This window comes from Acartia tonsa, chromosome 1 (assembly GCF_053477335.1).
Source record: "Acartia tonsa isolate MP-2025a chromosome 1, ASM5347733v1, whole genome shotgun sequence".
Classification (NCBI taxonomy): Eukaryota; Metazoa; Arthropoda; class Copepoda; order Calanoida; family Acartiidae; genus Acartia; species Acartia tonsa.
Genome location: NC_137260.1, coordinates 48,596,562 through 48,617,926, shown reverse-complemented (window position 1 = coordinate 48,617,926; position 21,365 = coordinate 48,596,562). Strand labels below are relative to the sequence as shown.

Here is a 21,365-nt window from a genome sequence, read left to right as displayed (position 1 = left end):
TTATTTTTGGCCCCCTCTTTCAACAACGATCCTATTTCGTTTTACTAAATCGTGGCTAATTAATTTCTCATCTTCCCTCTTTCTCACATTCCCACGCCATTTTACAACCAATAGTACACAAGCAATATTACTTTTCAACCAATAGGAGTCGTAAGATAAGGAAAAGTAGCGATTCAGTGAGAGAGTCAAGAAAATAAAAAGGGGTTGGTTACATAACAAGGGGGTGATATATTCATTAAGAGTAAAAAGGGAGGATTTCATGACTTTCGAAGGGGATTTTAATTGAAAAGGGTTACATTAACCCCCTTAGGGTGGAAACGTGCTAATGTGTGTGGCGCGTACCAGCAAATGAGAGCAATAAAGGGAGGACTTAAATTTGGGGAAGGCAATCTGATTGGCGTTGGTTATACAAAACCTTCAGCCTCTAAAACACACGTTGTAATTGCGCACCCTGTTTTTGCAATGCTTGTGTCGCCGCCGGCTAGACAGTAAGGGCATAAAGATGAAGTAGTGACATTCTTCGTAATATACGTGATTTAATTGATTATTGGATGTTCGACAAACTCAGTCATTTCTTATCGTAGTACATTAATCTCGATATGTGTATATTTTCATCATCTTAAGTAGCGCAATTATATACATATACAAAGTAGGATTTCTTTCTATCTACCTGTCTGAAGCGCATGATCTCGGCAACAGCTTCATGAACCGACTAGGTTGAGCTTCTCATGGAGTATACCTGCTGGTCCTGTTATGGGTTTTAGCTATTATTTTCAGGGGAGTGGTGCACTCCCCTTTTTAATATCTTGCATTTAAAAAAAAAACAGTTGAGAATCTCCCTTACCTGAAGGGTTAAGCCCTAAGGCGTTGGTTATGTAATGAGTTAAAATACTATTTTACCCGTAATTCTTAATTTAGGGTGACTTTATAGTACAATTCCTGGACCTGTGTGAACGTGAACTGTCACAACCTGTGGATCATGTTGAACCTGCCAGGCTAGAATCACTTCTTGGTAATAACTAAACCCATTTGTTATTTTAAATTTTTAAGTTAATGCATTTGGTTTTTACCAATTTGTTTTGTTTTTTACCTTGGTGGGTGGGGCGAGGTTCTTCTTCGATTTCAAAACATTATCGAAAGAACTCAAGAACATCGTATGCTTTAAATAATAGTTGCAATATTCTATAATATTAGGTTAAGTAACCAATATTTTGATTACTTGACCTTTGTCTGAAGGCCCTAACTGGATGGTAATGGGCTGCGCCTGTTTACAGACAAATGCATTCTATCTATTATAACTTTGTATGAACCATCTTCAAAGTCGTCCAGACAACATTTCGACTTCAAGAAGGCCTGCAAACATTTACAATAATGCGGATTTTATAATCAGTGCTAAATTAATATAGTTTCAAACTATGTTTAGAATTAGCCCTACGAACATCCAGTGCCAACTCAGACGCTAACAAGGACAATTTGTGCATAGCTCTCCTACCTTATGATCTTATCTTCCAGATGGGAAAAATTCTATCCATATACACAATGGACGAACAGGTAAAAATCCCCCCATTTTCCTTTTTGTAACTAACATTATTAACAACGAACTAAGGTAAAATTGGTAAAATAAAAGTTTGCATGTTAAGCTGTATAACCAATAATAATATACTTTCAAATTTAAGCTACAAGTATAACACAAACTTCTAATTTAGGTTCTTAATATTGATTTAAAAAGAGGGTAATTTTTCGCGCATTTTCCCTTAAAGTTGTGTGTTAGCGTTCAGTTAAATGCTTTTATTAAGTTAAAGTGATCCTAATTTTGACCAATGAATATCTATGAAATGGTCAAAATTTAGAACAGTTTGACTTATTAAGCGCATTTGACTGAACGCTAACACGCAATTTTTCGGGAAAAAAACGCGAAAAAATACCCTCTTTATAAACAATATCACATTTGTTTTAGGAGTATCAAACATTTGATACAAGCCTGCTTTCTGGTCTTGATGCCTTTGCCTTCAATTATCAGGTATTCTATTTAGTTTATTATGACTATAGAAGTTCCTATAGAAGTTTACGTACCATATTCGGAATACTAAATTAAAAACGTCAAAATATTTTAAAACAAACATTCATACATTGATATGTGTCTCCATGGAGGGAGGAGACAATAGTCTGTTTATTACGCTTGTCCCCAGAGTTTTATAATAATGTTTTCTCATTCGTTTGCTTTACAACTTCGGGGACTTCAGGTAATTTTTATTCTTAAATTAAGTTAAGTGTTCAAAGTTTCAACTATTAATTTTAATCAACATAAAGGGTTATTTTGTGTATCATAATTGGGGATGTACATCAATTTATCGGCCAATGTCTAATCCCTTTAGATCCCTGAGTAAACACTAGAACTCAAAGATTTATAACCACGTTATCTTATTTATATTTGAAGGTTGATTGGCCTATATCTCTTGTACTCAACTACAAAGCCCTTGCCAGATATCAAATGCTTTTCAGGTAAGCTCTTAATTTATTTTATAAGTCTTTCATTGAAGAAAAGTTTGTGTTATTCATAGATTTTACTGAGTCCATAAACTAGTTACGATTTCACGGGTTTTTCCCACTTCATATGTTTTTAGTAGCGAAGCTACTCTATAATTCACTTTGTCCGTCAGTCAGTCCGTCAGTCAGTCCGTCAGTCAGTCAGTCAGTCCGTAACGCTATGGGGGAAATGGGATTTACTCAGCTCCTATAAAAGATAGAATTCTGAAATTTTTTGACAACATTCCCATCATTAAGGAGCACATTTAACTATAAAACATCACTGGCGGTCGGACGGCTTTTTAGCAGGTTTTAGGCTATTTTTAGATTTTCCACATTTTCCCCCATATCTTTGGTGTTTATGGTCCGATTTTCAAAATTCTTTCAGTTAAAGATATCAAAATTAAATTTTCCGTCGTTTGGAGAAAACAACAATAACGGTCAGACTGCCTTTTTGCAGGTTTTTAGCTATTTTTACATTTTCCACCATATCTTTGGTGTTTATGAACCGATTTTCAAAATTTTTTCAGTTATAGATATCAAAATCAAATTTCCCGTCGTTTGAAGAAAACAACTATGAAGGTCAGACTGCCTTTTTTGCAGGTTTTTGGCTATTTTATATTTTTTTACATTTTCCCCCATATCTTTGGTGTTTTTAGTCCAATTTTCAAATTTTTTTCAGTTAAAGATGTTAAAATTAAATTTCCCGTCGTTTGAAGAAAACAACAATAATGGTCAGACTGCCTTTTTGCAGGGTTTTGGCTATTTTCATTTTTTTTACATTTTTCCTCATATCTTTGGTGTTTATGATCCGATTTTCAAAATTTTTTCTGTTTTAGATATCAAAATTAAATTTCCCGTTGTTTGAAGAAAACAACCATGACGGTCATTCCCATCCACGAAATTTTGTGCTTCGCTACTTATGGATGTTGTCATCCTTGTTTTTTTAAAGTTGCACTTAGGAATAAAACATTTACAAGGATGACAACATTCATAAGTAGCGAAGCACAAAAAATGTAATGGATGGACAAATTGCAAAGTGAGTTATTGAGCAGATGTTAAATTGTCATAGAAAAGAAAGAGAGAATATGCGATAAAATTATAAATCATTCGTTAAGAATCACGAAAATATCTGATTTGAAGCTTGACTGAAAGAACAAATAAATAATATATGTTGAAATTCGAGCTTTTTATCTTATATTATTACTAGCGGCTTCGCCCCTAGCCTCTAGGGGCTTTGCCCCAAGAGGTAATAAAAAAATTTTTTTTGGCGAAATAAGTAAAAGGACCAAGAAAATCTTCTACAAAAAATAAAAATGGGGGGATTTTTTGTTTTTGGTGGGGTTGGGGGTGTCCCACCGCCCAAGAAAATAGCCTAAAACCACCACAGGACCAGTAGGTATATTCCCTGAAGAGTAGAATCCGATCGGTTCAGTGGTTACCGAGATCTTAAGGGACGGACGGACAAAGACAGACATCGTTCTACTTTGTATTATAGATAGCTGCTGAGAAATGCGTTACGTACGAAGTGTCGTTTTGACAAAGTGAATTATAGAGCACCCTGGTTATTTATTAAAGTAACAAACACTGTATTTGGTCTAGAGTATATGTGATTTTTTTGCACTTTTGAAAAGAATTCTAATGACTAAAATTTTATTTATTCTTTAGGCATTTGTTTTATTGCAAACACATTGAGAGATTGATCTGTAATGTTTGGATTAACAACAAACAGACAAAATTTCTGCCAGGTCAGATATTTTTATGATTTCTAATAAGTACCTTTTTCTTGTTTTTGTAGAAATTTGTCATTATATGCAACTGAAACATGAATACCCAAGTCTGCTTTTATTATCCACATAAATCATACCATGGTCTTAATACTAGTTTAGGACTTACAGTTAAAGATTTGATGGTCCTTTTTTAACATTTTTTTATAGGCATTTATTTATTGGTTTACATAAATAGAAATTTTTTTGAAGGTCACCAGTTTAAAATCTACCACCCCTCCTTCGGGCTACGCCAGAAAATGTTGACCCTGATCCAGAACCTGTCCTACTACATGATGGTGGAGGTTGTGGAGCCTGCCTGGCACGTCCTGGTGGCCAACCTCCAGAACTGCAGCACCGTGGACGACGTGATCAACAAGCACAATGATTTTCTTGATAATTGTCTCCACGATTGCCTCTTGTCCTCGCCCCAGGTAATTTTGTCAGGATATAGATAGTGAATGGTGTCAGGCAGGGGTAGCCTTTGTAACAATCAATTCTACAAAAGATCACGAAACCTTTTAAAGTATTTGGAAGTATATTTTGTTTTCTCATGTTAGTGAAGAGGGGTGGGTTACGGGTAAGAAGGGGAGGAAAAGGGGTAGGGATTTGTGGGAAAATTTTCCTTTTGAATTGTTAGTCAGAATATCATTCCCTTGTCCCTGGGTGTCAGGGATATAAAGGGATAAGACGATAATGGCCGAGAAGGTAATGTACATTATATAACATCAATGATGAAAAAAAATAACCCTTCTGTAGCGAAAGACCAGTGGGTGAAACGTTTTAACACTCAAACCAACCAATCAAAATTTACGAAAGTCCCCAAAGTTGTTAAGTCAACGAATAAGGAAACGTTATCTTAAAAAACTTAATGGACTAATGTAATATACAGCCCATTGTCCTCTCTCATTTTGCAATGGTGTGCAGCACTAAAGGCTAAAGGGGTTCCTACCCACTACCCACAGTAAAACAGAAAGAAACCTAGACAAAAGTAAAATTTCCTCACTGGTTATCACGATCGATTCCATCGCTGTTTCCTCACATTTCATTTTATTAATTAAAACCGACCAAATTAAAAAGCTACACTCTTTTTTATGCTTGGATACTAGTTTTTTAGTTAATTTTTATAAATGACATCCCCCTCCCCTTTTTCATAACTTTATTTTTTTTAAAATCCACTTTTGATAAATAAATGTTATTCAGTTGTTAACAACAGTGAAGAAGTTGCTGAGTGTATGTTCCGAGTTTGCTGACTACATGCAGAACCTACAACATATTAATCCATCAGATTTTAGTGAAGATATTGCTAGGTTAGTATTGCTAGAACCAGCAACATAGTAATACATCTAATTTTAGTAAAGATATTGGTAGGTTAGTGTTGCTACTAGCTAGAACCAGTAACATATTAATCCATCAGATTTTAGTGAAGATATTGCTAGGTTAGTATTGCTAGAACCAGCAACATATTAATCCATCAGATTTTAGTTAAGATATTGCTAGAACCAGCAACATATTAATCCATCAGATTTTAGTAAAGATATTTCTTGGTTAGTAATGCTGGAACTAGCAACATATAAATCTATCAGGTTTTAGTGAAGATATTGCTAGATTAGGTTAGAAATAAAATGGATTTTAGTATCCCGAGACCATTTAAAGCCTCCATAGAATGCAGAAATCCATCATTTTAGTGGTTTTCGAGATCTTAATAGAAAGACAAAAAGGATTATTGATATTCCTATATTTTAGATTCGATCTTCAATTTAACGCAGTAGTAATATCTCTGTTGGATAAAATATCCCAACTTGGAAGGGATAACTATAATGAGAAAGTTCTTAATGTATTACACAGGTAAAATTTACTTATTTTATTTTAATTGTTTACTTTTAAATAAAATATTTTCATCTTTGCACAGTGCGTATGAAGGTGCTTTGACTTTTGTGTCAGAACCTAAAATGGGACATAGTGCATTTTATTACCCTAGGTTAGGTATCTTCATTTCACTATTCAACAAAATCTGAAATGCAGCCGTTTTTGAGAAAATTAGATTTGAATTTCAAGTTTTAATTTTCATCCACTAGGAGTTACCGCATAATCATGACAAGAAAAGCAAATATAATTTATTTAAAATTTTGAACAACTTTGCTTTTGTAAAGTCTGTCATAAAACCTCTCTATATATGATTTATTTAAGGCTGAATTTTCGTGACCTTAGCAAAGCAACTGATAAAAATAGCCATGAATCAACTCACTTAAGGAGTGGTTTTATGAAGAACTTTAAAAAAGCAAACTTGTTCAAAATTTTAAATAAATAATCTTTGCTTTTCTTGTCATGATTATGCGGTAACTCCTAGTGGATGAAAATTGAACTTAAAATTTTCAAATATAATTTTCTTAAAAACGGCTGCATTTTAAACGCACTGTGCTTTGGGGATAATGAATTTCATTGCTTGAATAAATAGTTCCAGGACAAACATCGGAGTGGACAAACACAGGAGGGTCTAAAATATTAAGTTAGTATCAAGTAATTCTATACAGGTTAGGTTAAGATTTGAATATTCAAATAACCCCCCCGCAGGGGTAAGGCAGTTTGTTAAAAACCTGTAAGATAGTTTAAAATATGTTAGGTTAGGTTAAGTGTCCACTACGACGTTTGTCACTCCTGCGTTTGTTCTAGGACCAATTTATTATTATTAATATAATTCAATTAATATTGTCAACCTTGTAATTACTTAATATTATTATTTTAAGGATTGACTTCAATGGTTTTTATACTCAAGCTGTCAACCAGTTTAAGGCATCTACCCCACAGCCTGATTCAGATTCAAATACAGATAGTATTACTCTTAAATAGATATATTTTTTATCAATCAATCTTATTAATCCTATGTCAAAAAATTGTAAAAATATGCAAACATAAGTTTAAAAATAAAGATTAAGTTCAAAGCATGCAGTAAAAAAATGATGTTTTATCAAAGATATATTTAAAGTATAATTAAAGAATTTAAAATTATGAATACTCATAAAAAAAACAAATAATTTTATTTGCTTCCTGGTTAAATTAACTATTACGCTTATTAATTCTAGTTTAGTTTATATCATATCATACCTATATATTATCATATGTAATTTTTAATCAAGTATATTATGTATATCAGGAGAAAAGGAATTAGCAGTTAAAAATATTCTAGTTTACTACGTACTTTATTCCTGATTTAAAATATAGTTCTTTCATTTTCTAATAAATGTGTAAAGAATTGAATATAATAACCTGAAAATTTCAGACAAACCTAAAAACCTAAAGCAACCAGAATGGGAGATGAGTACATCAAGCTAAAGGTTGTTGGCCAGGACTCAAACGAGATCCACTTCCGTGTGAAGCAGACCACCCAGATGGGCAAGCTCAAGAAGTCCTACTCCGAGAGAGTTGGTGTCCCCGTCAGCTCTCTCAGGTTAATTATTTTTTTTTGTCCTCCCAAGGACTTTTAAAACAGTGTTTTCAAAAACTAGATTCAAGGGATAGTTGGCCTTATTTTTGTTGCAAAAGTTACTTAGTTTTTTATTAAAGCTAATAATTTTTTACTTTTTTAATGCTCCTGTTATTAAATATAAAAAGAGATTTTACGGATTACATTCAAAGTTTCGCTTCTTGTATAAAGAATTTTCTTGTTGTTAAGGTTCCTGTTCGACGGACGTCGTATCAACGACGACGAGACCCCGAAGGCCCTGGAGATGGAACAGGATGACGTCATTGAGGTCTATCAGGAACAGACTGGAGGATTTACCTGGCAGCCACTTAAATCCGCTGATTTCGCCTAAGCTCACAGTTAAACAGCTGATGTCATAAGCGGATAGCTGAGGACATGCAAGCTGCGATTTCAATCTTATAAGCATTTCTCATTTTTTTTTTTTTTCTACAAAAAGTTAAAATAACCAATGAAAAGCTTGAAGTAATTCTAAACAGTATTTTATTGTTTAAACCAATGCCAAATATCAAAGCACAACTTTATTCGATTTTTGTATCATAAAAGTTTAAGGATCTCATGTCTAAAGTATTCAATAGAAAAGTAAAATCCCAAAATATTGATAATTTTTGTGTTTTTTTTCAATGTATTTTTGAGTGCATCTGATATTGTATTCCCTAATACTATGTTCTTTTCTATTTTTATCTGCATTTCTTTCAAAAAAGGTTCTATAAGATTTCTTTTTTAAATTCATTTTATAATTCAAAATGTTTTTATTTTTGTATTGCTTATTTTGTTTAAATATAAATCTTCACGGACCTTTCTTTTCTTTCAGATTTCACTTCCTAACCAAAACTTCCAATCAAAATGGGCGATGAGTACATCAAGCTGAAGGTTGTGGGCCAGGACTCGAACGAGATCCACTTCCGTGTAAAGCAGACCACACAGATGGGCAAGCTAAAGAAGTCCTACTCCGAGAGGGTTGGGGTGCCCGTCAGCTCACTTCGGTAAGGATATTTCTGTCTTAAGTTTTGTTTTCCATTGGAATCTTAAGTGATTAGACCATGGACGATAAATTGATATACTTGAAAAATCAAGGAAAGTAACCAAAGTTTTTGTGTCAACGAATTAGTCAACAAGGTTTTAAACTTTGGTTACCATTGTAATTTACGTTTCAATATCCCCTCCTCTCTGATTTTAATCCCACCCACCTGCAGCACGCTAGTGCCTCTGCATGCATAGCTATTTTATTTTTTTCTTTGTCCGTTTGACTTGAAGATTAGGAATATAATTGATTGAAGTATATTATAAATAAACAATACATGCAGTTGAAACTTTTCCATGTTCCCTTTTAGATTACTCAATAGAAATAGAAGAATAGAAGCATATTCTGAACCCCTTTTTCGTCAAATCTAAGAAGGAACATTTCTAGCAGACAAAAGTATTGTTTACTTTCGACTCAAGCTGATGTGGATTCTTAAAAAATTATAGACTCGCTACTCGATAGTGACGCAAAATTATTGTTGTGAAAAATCATCCAAAAGCACATTAAAAATCTACAAAAATTAAACAAAATCATATGTTAATAACCCTTTAATATTTTATTTAATTTTTGTAAATTTTTTTATACGATTTTGGAGGATTTTTAAAAAAAATAATTTTGCCTCACCAGCGAGTAGCCGGCCTAACTTGTTTTTTAAGAATCCACCTAGTTTCGAAGCTTTCAAATTTAAACGAAATTTTTGGGCAATTAATTCTGATTCCGCAAAGCTTTCTACTAAGAAAATATACTGTTTACAGCTGACTTTTAACTATGTATGAAATGAAAAAAAACATGCATTCGTGACAAGATGTGTACAAAATTTCAACCAATGAAATTAAATGTATGTACCGATGCGATTCTCCTATTGGCTCAATCAGACATTCCCTCTCTTTCTTAGTACCTTTATTGATTACTCCAATGCCAAATGTAATACTTCAGTTTTAGAAACTGAACAAAATTAATTCACAGAACCCTTTAACGAATAATACATACTTACCAATTTTAGTTTCCTGTTTGACGGACGTCGCATTAACGACGACGAGACCCCGAAGGCCCTGGAGATGGAACAGGATGACGTCATTGAGGTCTATCAGGAACAGACTGGAGGATTTACCTGGCAACTGAAGGAGGATGTAAACAACTAATCCTCAAATCAATCCAATCTCAACCAAAAATCTCGAATAATCCTTTACTCGACCTAATGTCCTAAAAAAATACAACACTTTTCTTCTCAAGACATTTTTCCTCTTTTGGTCCGAATTTAAATCCTAATCTTGTAAAACCTGAATTATGTTTGGATAGGCGGCAAGCAAATAAAGAAACTTTTTTCCTTAAAAAATTTTACACAGTGAGCTTTTTTACAATTAATAATCAATAAAAAGTTGTTTATCAGTGCTAATGCCTTCCGTGTTTTTGACTAATCTACTCAATTACCTGAAAATTAACCAGTACTTTTAGTTTTGTACTTTTTGTAACAATTTTTGTATTTACTTAAAATGTGTTTCTTTAAATGAAAATTAAATAATTTTCGTACTTTTTCTCTTTAAATGTAATGAATGTTTGTTTTTCTTTAAAATAAATGCATTTTTTTCAGATTATTAAAAATGTTGAGACGCAAGGCCCGCGAGAGACGTGAATACCTCTACAGGAATGGAATATAGATTTTCATTTTTAATTCACAACATAGAAACCTTGATAAATTATGACTTTTAATAGTTTTTAGTAGCGAAGCTACTCTATAATTCACTTTGTCCGTCCGTCCGTCAGTCAGTCAGTCCGTAACGCTATGGGGGAAATGGGATTTACTCAGCTCCTATAAAAGATAGAATGCTGAAATTTTTTGACAACATTCCCATTATTAAGGAGCACAATTGACTATAAAACATCATTTGCGGTCGGACCGATTTTTAGCAAGTTTTAGGCTATTTTTATATTTTTCACATTTTTCTCCATATCCTCAGTGTTTATGGTCCGATTTCCAAAATTTTTTCAGTTACAGATATCAAAATTAAATTTCCTGTCGTTTAAAGAAACAATCATGAAGGCCAGACTGCCTTTTTAGCAGGTTTTAGGCTATTTTTATATTTTTCACATTTTTCTCCATATCTTCAGTGTATGGTCCGATTTTCAAAATTTTTTCAGTTATAGATATCAAAATTAAATTTCCCGTCTTTTAAAGAAGACAACCATGACGGCCAGACTGCCTTTTCAGCAGGTTTTAGGCTGTTTTTTTTTATATTTTTAACATTTTTCTCCATATCTTCAGTGTTTATAGTCCGATTTTCAAAAATTTTTCAGTTGTAGATATCAAAATTAAATTTCCCGTCTTTAAAGGAAATAATCATGACGGCCAGACTGCCTTTTTGGCAGGTTTTAGGCTATTTATAAATTTATTTAACACTTTTTTCCATATCTTCAGTGTATATGGTCCGATTTTCCAAATTTTTAAAGTTTTTAAGAATTTAAAAATTAAAGGGGGGGGGGCGAAAGTGACACTTTTTGAAACCAAAACTAAAAGTCAACAAAGGAACTCAACTAAAAAAAGAGTTACAGGTCTGAGATTTTGCATGGCAGTTGCTTTATAGGGGTAAAATATGGAACTGTGAAGAAACGGCGGCGCAACCGCCGATACCACCGTTTCCCGCCGAAATTTATTTTGCCTTTTCTCGGCGGTTTTCGGCGGTTGCGACGCCTTTTCTTCACAGTTCCATATTGTACCCCTATAAAGCAACTGCCATGCAAAATGTCAGACCTGTAACTCTTTTTTTAGTTGAGTTCCTTTGACTTTTAGTTTTGGTTTCAAAAAGTGTCACTTTCGCCCCCCTCCCCTTTTTTGTCGTTTTAAGAAAACAACCATGGCGGCCAGACTGCCTTTTATCAGGTTTTTGGCTATTTTTATATAATATGTTTTACATATTTTCCAAGATCTTTGTTTATTTTGATCCTATTTTCAAACTTTTATGGGATATCAGTATCAAAATAATTTTTCCCATTGTTATGAGCATCTTTAATATAATTTACTTTGACCATCGTCATCATACAAAATAAAACAAGGTTTCATATTTATTTTATCCAATAAATCTATTCTTGAATTTAGTAAAAACATTTTAAATCTACCTGTACGTATTCCCATCTACGATTTTTTGTGCTTCGCTACTTATGGATGTTGTCATCCTTGTTTAAGTATGTATAAGGGGGTAAGGTGTGGATATGCCACTTTTTTAGACTAAACATAAGATATTATTAATGTACTCGAAACCATAAAAGAAAGATCTAAATAATTTTAAGTTTCTTTGTGTAGATATTGGTCATCGTTTGAAAACTTGTCATTGTATAGATATTACTTCGTCTTTTATAGATATTACTTCGTCTTTTATAGATACTATAAGGGATAAGACAATGTCCGATAAAATGATATAATCCCCAATACTGATCATAAAATAACCCTTTCTGTATATTAAAATTAGTGGGTGAAACTTGAGACACTCAATCAATAAAAATCCAATAAAAGTCGACAAAGTTTTGTAACGAAAGAAGACGAAGGAATAAGAAAAAGCCAATATAAAACTTTGGGGACTAGCGTAATTAACAGCAAATGTCCCCTCCCTCCCGGAGATACTAAATAATATTTCATATATTCTAATGTAACAGAAAGAGCAAGGAAACCAAGTTTAGGCAGATCCAGGAGAAGAAGGACAAAGTTCGCAGGGCTATCGACGAAAACAGAATCATTGATACAAATCTTAAAAAGGATGCCTTGGAATTGCAGGTATCGCATAAAAAGAAAATTAAAACAAGAATAATATTGACAATATGAAACGCAGTAACTGCAAGCTAGCAATTTTTGTTGATTTAAAGCACTAATATGTTGTTTTTTTTAGTTGTTTTTTCATTAAGTGCAGAATAAGACCCTCCCTTATTTTAAAAATAAATTCGTAAGAGGGATGTAATTTCTTGGTATCTTTGTTTACTTTGGTTAAGGTTAGGTTTGAATGGTTAGTATGTTGCCTCGCAGTGTTAGGGCACTAAAGGTAAAGCTCACAAAATTAGGGCCTCTAGCATGGGTTAGACAGGATTTATTCAGATATATGGGGGGGGGGGGGGGGGAGTGGCATTGCTCGACAAGTCACTCTGAGAAAAATAGCAAATATGTGTAAAATAAAATTATCCATTTGATAAACGCCATTTTCTTTAGAAATCCGGTGCTTGGGACGATGCAGGACCTGAACTTGCTGCCGCCATGGGCGGTGATTCTGCTGTCGCCAACAGTATGGATGATGAATACAGGTCAGAGATTTAGCATTTAATTGCATTGTTTCCTCTTCCTTTGTCTGGAAGTCCTAGCTGTTCATGGTAACTAGTTTTAAGCTAAGGAATTTATTTATGTCGAGTACCTGACATAGCAAAAGAAGGATTTTCAATGTTTTAGTTATGACTGACTATGTATCGGGCCGAGATACGAATCTTTCACCTTCCTGCCAACGAGCGGGATGCCCTACATGTCACGCCACAGTCGCTGGTTACCCAAATAGATTTGTCGAGTCACTAAAGGAGCAAGTTATCCTCATCTTGAAAACCTATTTGTTGAATTTTTTTTTTTGTAAAATTAACTTCATTAAGATGGGCCGGAGTAGAAGATCCCAAGATTGTTGTCACAACATCAAGAGATCCGTCATCCAAACTCAAACAGTTCGCCAAGGTAACTATATTATATTGTAGGTGCGCTTCTCGTTGTTGTTGTTGGTAGCCGTCAGGAGCTAGACTCGTCACTAAGTATACCAAGAAATTCCGCACATTTTTTAGGCTTCGTCCATACATTAGTGGGGGTTAACCTTGTTCTCGTAAATAGTGATCGCATCCGTATAAAAGATCCATTAATAAATATTAATCACAACTTATAAAGAACTGTTTGTAGTACAATACATATTTAGAATATACTGCCATTTTTTAGCAGCGAAGCTACTCTATAATTCGAAATGTCCGTCCGTCCGTCTGTCTGAGACAGAAAGGGGGATACGTGATTTTCTCAGCTCCTATAAAAGATAGAGATGGATTTCATGGATTAGTTATGTTAACAGTCTTCAAATTTTCACCAAGTTTCATTATGATTCGTCAGTTGGTTTGGGTGCTAGATCGATTCCTACATTTTTAAGTTTTCATGATTATCTCAACTCCTATTCAACATAGACAGCTGAAATTTTCAGGGATTGAATACTTTCATATTCTGCATACTTTTTAAAAAGTTTTATCGAGATTTGCTTATTGGTTGGGGTGCTAGTTCGATTCCTAGATTTTTAGGTTTTCATGATTTTCTCTACTCCTATCTAAAATAGACGGCTGATATTTTTAAGGATTAAATAAGTTCACAATTTACTTATCCCCACAAAGTTTCATTGAGATTTGCTAATTTGCTGAGGTGCTAGATCGATTCCTAAATTTTCACGTTATTAATTAGGTTTCGTGATTTTTTAGTTTAGTGTTTTTTATGAAACTGCAATAAAGTTAATTTTTCCGGATATCCATCCATAATTTTTGAGCTTCGCTACTTATGGATGTTGTCATCCTTGTTATACTTATTAGTTATTGTAGGTATGATATTTCTAGACTACTGACTGATTTTTGTACTCAATCTAGTTTTTAACCTTCATATTATTCAGGAGATAAAGCTTATCTTCCCTGGTTCTCAACGTCTTAATCGTGGTAACTACGAGGTTAATCAGCTGATGGAGGCCTGCAGGGCTAATAATGTTACTGACTTCATTATTCTTAATGAAAATAGAGGTAAAGTTGCTTTTTTATTAAGATATACATTTTATTGGGAAAGTATTCAAGCCCTGATATTGTGTTATTTTAAATTAAGGGGGGGGGGTTAATGCAACCATCTCGTAATCAGTGAGCAATCCTTGGTAGGTCTATTTTCCCTAAATCGAACAAAAATTTGGAAAAGTATCGGCTAACGGCTGGCGACTCAGCCGTTTTGTCATTTTTTGGATATCTATATTGCAAATTAGTCACGAAACCTATCTCCACATAATACTCTTTTCCACTCCAAAAAGCTATCAAACGGTTCTAGACGGTAGCTGTTGGTACTAAAAGTTTTAAAAATGGTTATTGCTATCATTTAACATGAATTAAACTGACCTTTCTGGCAGATTATCTGTCACGGCTGCCACATCGTCGCCGACACGGCGGCCTCCCAATCCAATTGGCACGAATGCCGCACACATTTTTTTCCTGATAATACTTTTTCCGTTTCATGCCTCCCTCAGTCATAAATTTGACACCACTGCGATCACTTCAATTCCCTGTTTCATACCATAATATAATTTTATCGGCTCAATTTAACCTATTTTGTTTGTGGGCCCCAGTTTAGGGAGCCGCAGTGGCGGCAACGCTGTCCGCAGACGGACAGATATCTGCCAGATAGAGGTTTTTGACGAAGCACCTCCAAATACCAAGCGGAGTCAAAAACCAAAAATATGTTTTAAAAAGTTGAATTCTACGTAATTGATGATGAATTTACCCTGAAAATAGGCAAAAAAACGGCTAAACGGCTGAGCCGCCAGCCGTTACTTTTCCAACTTTTTGTTCGATTTAGGGAAAATAGACCTACCAAGGATCACTGATTACGAGATGGTTGCATTAAACCCCCCCCCCCCCCTTACGTCATATGTAAAAATAGACCTTAGCTGGTCTAGAAACTTGACTGCTTATAATCCTTTATAAAAAGCGTATTCTATTATATAAAGAAGTAATTTTTTTTTGTCTGAAGCTTAAGATCTCTATAATTACTGAACTGATTAGAGTTCCTCTTTTTGGGGAAGCTTCACTTAGGCTCCGGTATAGTTTTAGGCTGTTTTGTTGTTAGATTTATTTCTTAGAATGGATTTATGCATTTATTTGTCTATTTTATTCCCCTTTGAATGCAGATCCCAAATGTACTAGGGGCGCAGCTGCTAGTGATAATATAAAGTAATTCTTAAATACAACAGTAAAGCTTCCATCATAATAAAATATGCGTTTGTTATCCAGGAATACCTAATGGTATGATAATAAGCCACTTACCCCACGGACCCACAGCATACTTTTCTCTATCTGATGTGGTCATGCGTCATGACATTCCTGATATCGGTAAGAATGTTTTTTTTTTATAATAATATATTTAAATATTTTGTATACCTATCAAATTACCCCCCCCCCCAAAAAAAAAAAAAAAAAAAAAAAAATTGTTTTGAATGAAATATATATCTAGTTTGTGTCTTTTATTCATAGCTTCTTTATCTCTATAATTACCTACCTTGGTTCGAAGATTTTTTTAGGGCTGGGGGTTAAAAGTGACCTTAGGGATTTATATTTAAGTGTAGTTGCGCTTGTCTTTTTATTACAAATTATCTATATTTTTGGCTCTTTAAGTCTATGCAATAAAAAGTAAACCTCAATATATATATTTCTCAAAAAGAAAACATTTTGCATAATTAAAAAAACCAACATCTTTTTATATGATACTTGAATAAAACTTATGTTTTGACTATTTTTTAAATTGGAGGCACATAGTTTTTGTTCAGATCATTTATCCTGTCTTGAAAAATATTGATATTTGTAGGTACAATGTCTGAAGCCTATCCCCACTTGGTGTTCCACAATTTTAAATCCAAGCTTGGTGAGCGCACCATGTCAATTCTCAAGTACCTGTTTCCTGTACCAAAGGATGAGTCCAGGTAAGCACAAGGAAGGGAGGGGGCATTGGCCAGTAAATTACACGGATACCTAAAGTGATAAAACAACTTTATCTTATTCGCTGTGTAATACTTTGAATTTATCGAAATTACTTTACATAAGAGGTAATATTGTCATCCGTAGGCAAGTATATTAATTTATCTTTCATTGTCTTTTCCCGTAAAATCCCTGACGCAAGCAACGATTAGTAAATGAAGTAAAGCTATCTTTTAACAAGAGCTGGATCTTTAAATCATTTTGGTTGTGAGCCAGATCGGGCTGAGCCGAATTTCAGCCAATCACAGCTTGGCATTTCATAAAATGCTATGCTCTCATTGGTGGAAAGTTGGCTCACCCCGATCTGGCTCACCACTAAAATGATATAAAGATCTAATTAAGGACAAAAATTTCTCTAAAAAATGCAGCAATAACTAGCAAAAGTTGATTAAGATACAACAATAAATACATAAAAAATAACTTGATTAAAACTCATCTCATTCAATACGGATATGCTACGATCTACGTTGAAGTCGTAAAAGGTGAAAGACTGTGGATAACACAAAGTTGATATTTCAGGCGAGTGTTAACGTTTGCAAACCACGATGACTACATCAGTTTTCGACACCATAACTACACAAAATCAGACAAGGGGAAGACCATCGAATTAAATGAAGTGGGTCCAAGGTTTCAAATGAGGTGTGTAAATAAAAAAAAACGTATTCTATGTTAGTAGTATTTTAAATTACACTTATTGTTATTAGAGAAGTAAACAAGAATATGTTAGTTCATGTATTAAAGATGCATTTTATCTATCTATTTGTGTTTGTATCAATGTTATCACAACCAAAAAAAAGGTTCCTTGAAAAGAGAAAAGATGGCCGCACAAAAAAACTTTACTTTACTTTTCTGTCAAAACACCCAATGATTTATCCTTTAAATTTGATTTATCAAATTCAAAGTAAAAGGATTACCTACCGTCTCTTGTTTCTAATTTTAGGAAACAATTCATGTAAACGTAAAAATGAAATATATACAATATTTAGGCTGTTTCAAATCAAACTCGGAACCTTTGAGAACGAGAAAGCCTCGGATACAGAATGGTCACTGCGGCCATACATGAATACAGCCAGAAAGAGACGCTTCCTATCCAAAGAAGACGGGTGGCTTGTTCAAGATTAAGTCACTACACTTACAAAATCTCTTATTGAAGATGAATTAAGATATATTTTTTTTGGTTGCATGAAATTTTTTTATGAATTTTTTTCAGATTATTTGATGTGGACATGTTATTAGAATGGCAGACAGGTTAACACAGCTCCAGGAGGCTGTCAACTTACAGGTAGGACTGAAAAATTTGATTTTATGGCATGATTGCAAGTTATAGGTATCTTTTGCGTTTGTAGTGGAGAAATATCATATAAATAAATATTGGAGAAACATTAAGTGTGTTAGTGATTTTGTATTAAAAAGGTATTAAAGAGCGAAAATGCAAACACAAAGCTAGCTGAATAGTGGGCATTTTTATTTTAATATGGTCGCATAGTACTTTTTTCTTGGAAGCCCTACATATATTTTTAGATATTTTGACTATCATTAATCCCTTTATACTGTGACCAATGGTTTATAATGTTAAATTTCTTAATGCAAAAATAATATATTTTTCTTTTGTTTTTTTTGGGGGGGGACTATTTATTTTGAATCAAGCCTTTGTGGGAAAACTTACAAGAACAAAACTTATAGTCTGAAAACCTGTGTAATAGTATTGGTATCATACAGCAGATGCACAAAACTAACAAGAATAATACTTAATATAGGCTGACAACCTGTGTAATAGTATTGGTATCATACAGCAGATGCACAATACTAACAAGAATAATACTTAATATAGGCTGACAACCTGTGTAATAGTATTGGTATCATATAGCAGATGCACAATACTAACAAGAATAATACTTATTATAGGCTGACAACCTGTGTAATAGTATTGGTATCATACAGCAGATGCACAATACTAACAAGAATGATACTTATTATAGGCTGACAACCTGTGTAATAGTATTGGTATCATACAGCAGATGCACAATACTAACAAGAATAATACTTATTATAGGCTGACAACCTGTGTAATAGTATTGGTATCATACAGCAGATGCACAATACTAACGAGGATCACACAGTACTATTCTCACAACTTATTGCTAGAACTGCCAAAGACATTGAGGTAAAAATTGTATTTAAAAATCGGTGATTTCACTCAATTTGCTTGTTAAGCACTTCTAGTGTATTAGGAAAAATCTTTTCCTTTTAGTGGCTAAAATTTAATTTATTTTTTGCTTAATAATTGCTTTAGATTAATTCCTGTTAGGATATAGATATTGTAAATAAAAATGGGTCCAAACAAACTTGATCAAGCTTATGGTAATTGCAGCCGAATATAGGTCATCTCATAGCCAGCCAATTTAGTAATAAATGGCGCCAAATACTATTAATCTTTCCCAACAAATAAAATATTTAGATCCTAGTAGAAAGTTTGCCAAGTGAAGAGTCAACACCTGACCTCCAATCAGTTGCCATTGAACAGCTAGAGGGGGAAAGTGAAAGAGCCGAACAAGCCCTCCAGAAAACAGTTCTAGAAGGTAATAAAATTGTCTTTTCGTATTTATTGTTTTTGAACGATTGCTTTTTGATTTTTAATCTGATTCATAACTCAAGATTTTTCCGTAGTTGTAAATTTTAACCTCTAATAAGGGGGGGGGGGAAGTTTTGACACATTTGCGTAAACAGGGAGTATAGGCTTTATCTTTGGACTGAGAGGATAGGTTATTAGGGATAAAATCATTCTTATATGATGAATTTTCCCAAGATTTAAGATTTTTTGGATAGGCCTCCAGGTCCTCTCTGTACAGGTAAAAATTAAAAAAATAAATTTTTTTTTTAAGAGTTAGAAGTCAACCTATGAAACAAAATATGCATATTTTTGAATGTTATTCACATATTTAAAGAAAAAAATGCAAATTTTGTTCCATAAGTTGACTTCTAACTCTTCAAAAAAAAATTTTTTTTTCATTTTTACCTGTAGTACCTGGAGGCCTATCCAAAAAATCTTAAAACTTGGGAAAATTCATCATATAAGAATGATTTTATCCCTAATAACCTATCCTCTCAGTCCAAAGATAAAGCCTATACTCCCTGTTTACGCAAATGTGTCAAAACTTCCCCCCCCCCTTGTTAAGTCAAAATAATGACACCTTTTTTATGATTTCAATGGCCCTCCCTAAATTCCTGTTCACAAGAAGCTTTTGTAAAGTTGAACAATTTTTGAGTTTAAGTTCCCGTATTTTTTTTGAGAAACAATAATAACTTGGGTATTTTTTCCTACTTTTAGAAATTTAAGTAGTGCGGCTAAAATAAATTTACCTTTTAGTTAGAAAACTATACTGTCAAAGTTTGAGCTGCCTAGAATAAGTTTATCGCCAACAAGTTTTTCAAGCCAAAAGAAATATAGTTTTTATTTCAGCTGCACTACCTAGATTTAATTTTAAAAGTCGGGGGTAAATCTTATAATATGAGTTTTTAAAAGCGAAGCTTTTCTATAATTAGGGTTGGTACGTCCGTCCGTCCGTCCGTCACGGATAGCTTTTTTCGTTAATTTAGACATGTTAGAATTGTACTATCGATTTCAAATTTTGCATGGTGATTCCTTTAGTAGTTAGGTACGATTTAGAAGGCGTAGCAACTCTATAATCATTACCAAAATGTCCGTATGTCCATTTTAAACATGTTGATTTTTTAAATAGCTTTTTTCGTTAATTTAGGCATGTTAGAATTGTCTAATCGATTTCAAATTTTGCATGGTGATTCCTGTAATAGTTAGGTACGAGTTAGAAAGCGTAGCAACTCTATAATCATTACCAGAATGTCCGTACGTCCATTTTAAACATGTTGATTTTTTTTTACAATTTTATCAACAAATTTGTATGTGACCTAATTATCCGATTGGTCTGATTTTTGGTATACTGATTCCTGGGACAACAAAGTACAATATTATAAGCGAAGCAACTCTATAATCAAGTCCTAAAAATGTAAGTATGTCCATAATCATTATCCTGTATCAAGCAGTTTTTCAACAAATTTACTTAAATTTTGCTTTGACTCTTATACATACATTCGCATTCTGATTATTCAGTTCTTACATTATACAAGTGTTAATGTCCGTTTGTCCTACCGTTTCAGAGCTTCGCTTTTATGGATGTTGTTATCCTTGTTAAAACTGAATACTAATTTAGGAGAGGCATTGCTTCAGATTGTGCAGAACGCCCTGCGAGACATTGCAACTACCCAACTCGACATTGAACGTCAGGCTGAATTCAGGGCTAATCTAACCTCAAACCAAGAATAAATGTTTGTTTCTAGTGATTAGTGAATTAGAAGGCCAAAGTTGTATAGTGAAAATGTCAAAATAGCTAATATATTTTGTGAAATATAATGTTTAGTGTTCAGAAAATGTCTTAAAATAATCTAGGAATGTATTAGATGATTTTAAGCCTTCTTTGAAAATGAAAACAAAAGTTCCTAAATAACAGTCTTATGTTTGTTCATAAAATATTCTCCTACATATCATTAAGAACCTCATTTTGTATATTTCTTGTTTAATTTATTCTGTCAATGATAACTTGAAAAGTCGCTGTAAATTTGTTTCATGAGATAATTATCACATACATAACCCTGGCAGGTATAAAAGTTAGATCAAAATATATCAACATCAACATCATGGGTGAATCTGGTCTAGACGATTCTGATTACAGGGATGTGTAGTTTTCATGATTGAATTCACTTTGAAAATTTTGTGAACTGT

General features: G+C 33.4%; 5 protein-coding genes across 5 annotated transcripts in view; all 5 read left to right on the top strand.

Annotated features, from left to right (window-relative positions):
* LOC145322569 (gamma-tubulin complex component 2-like) overlaps positions 1-7,591 on the top strand; it is a 23,029-nt gene extending 15,438 nt beyond the window's left edge. The window contains exons 13-21 of the mRNA XM_080164684.1: positions 919-1,012; positions 1,424-1,551; positions 1,958-2,020; positions 2,438-2,502; positions 4,195-4,274; positions 4,506-4,726; positions 5,496-5,602; positions 6,039-6,140; positions 7,040-7,591. Coding sequence (XP_080020810.1) covers positions 919-1,012; positions 1,424-1,551; positions 1,958-2,020; positions 2,438-2,502; positions 4,195-4,274; positions 4,506-4,726; positions 5,496-5,602; positions 6,039-6,140; positions 7,040-7,142 — 963 coding nt within the window. The 3' untranslated portion in view covers positions 7,143-7,591. The remainder of the gene's footprint in view (positions 1-918; positions 1,013-1,423; positions 1,552-1,957; positions 2,021-2,437; positions 2,503-4,194; positions 4,275-4,505; positions 4,727-5,495; positions 5,603-6,038; positions 6,141-7,039) is intronic.
* Positions 7,543-8,588, top strand: LOC145322632 (small ubiquitin-related modifier-like). Its single transcript, XM_080164790.1, has 2 exons — positions 7,543-7,740; positions 7,966-8,588. The coding sequence occupies exons 1-2, from the start codon at positions 7,601-7,603 to the stop codon at positions 8,105-8,107; spliced, it is 282 nt and encodes a 93-aa protein (XP_080020916.1). The 5' UTR covers positions 7,543-7,600; the 3' UTR covers positions 8,108-8,588.
* Positions 8,582-10,384, top strand: LOC145322638 (small ubiquitin-related modifier-like). The gene is made up of 2 exons (XM_080164801.1): positions 8,582-8,759; positions 9,801-10,384. Exons 1-2 carry the CDS (start codon positions 8,620-8,622, stop codon positions 9,937-9,939), a joined length of 279 nt encoding a protein of 92 aa, XP_080020927.1. The 5' UTR covers positions 8,582-8,619; the 3' UTR covers positions 9,940-10,384.
* On the top strand, positions 10,380-17,778 carry LOC145322588 (U3 small nucleolar ribonucleoprotein IMP4). Its single transcript, XM_080164732.1, has 9 exons — positions 10,380-10,442; positions 12,446-12,563; positions 12,990-13,081; positions 13,415-13,493; positions 14,452-14,575; positions 15,827-15,925; positions 16,398-16,512; positions 17,087-17,206; positions 17,554-17,778. The coding sequence occupies exons 1-9, from the start codon at positions 10,399-10,401 to the stop codon at positions 17,687-17,689; spliced, it is 927 nt and encodes a 308-aa protein (XP_080020858.1). The 5' UTR covers positions 10,380-10,398; the 3' UTR covers positions 17,690-17,778.
* On the top strand, positions 17,775-21,365 carry MED21 (mediator complex subunit 21). Its single transcript, XM_080164767.1, has 5 exons — positions 17,775-17,849; positions 18,621-18,731; positions 19,026-19,146; positions 20,797-21,033; positions 21,244-21,365. The coding sequence occupies exons 1-4, from the start codon at positions 17,805-17,807 to the stop codon at positions 20,907-20,909; spliced, it is 390 nt and encodes a 129-aa protein (XP_080020893.1). The 5' UTR covers positions 17,775-17,804; the 3' UTR covers positions 20,910-21,033; positions 21,244-21,365.

Coding starts and splice junctions, on each gene's coding strand:
- LOC145322632 (XM_080164790.1), top strand. CDS start 7,601: ATGGGAGATGAGTACATCAAGCTAAAGGTTGTTGGCCAGGACTCAAAC. Junction 7,741..7,965: donor GTCCCCGTCAGCTCTCTCAG/GTTAATTATTTT, acceptor CTTGTTGTTAAG/GTTCCTGTTCGACGGACGTC.
- MED21 (XM_080164767.1), top strand. CDS start 17,805: ATGGCAGACAGGTTAACACAGCTCCAGGAGGCTGTCAACTTACAG. Junction 17,850..18,620: donor AGGAGGCTGTCAACTTACAG/GTAGGACTGAAA, acceptor TACTTATTATAG/GCTGACAACCTGTGTAATAG. Junction 18,732..19,025: donor GAACTGCCAAAGACATTGAG/GTAAAAATTGTA, acceptor TAAAATATTTAG/ATCCTAGTAGAAAGTTTGCC.
- LOC145322588 (XM_080164732.1), top strand. CDS start 10,399: ATGTTGAGACGCAAGGCCCGCGAGAGACGTGAATACCTCTACAG. Junction 12,564..12,989: donor AGGATGCCTTGGAATTGCAG/GTATCGCATAAA, acceptor CATTTTCTTTAG/AAATCCGGTGCTTGGGACGA. Junction 16,513..17,086: donor GTACCAAAGGATGAGTCCAG/GTAAGCACAAGG, acceptor TTGATATTTCAG/GCGAGTGTTAACGTTTGCAA.
- LOC145322638 (XM_080164801.1), top strand. CDS start 8,620: ATGGGCGATGAGTACATCAAGCTGAAGGTTGTGGGCCAGGACTCGAAC. Junction 8,760..9,800: donor GTGCCCGTCAGCTCACTTCG/GTAAGGATATTT, acceptor TACCAATTTTAG/TTTCCTGTTTGACGGACGTC.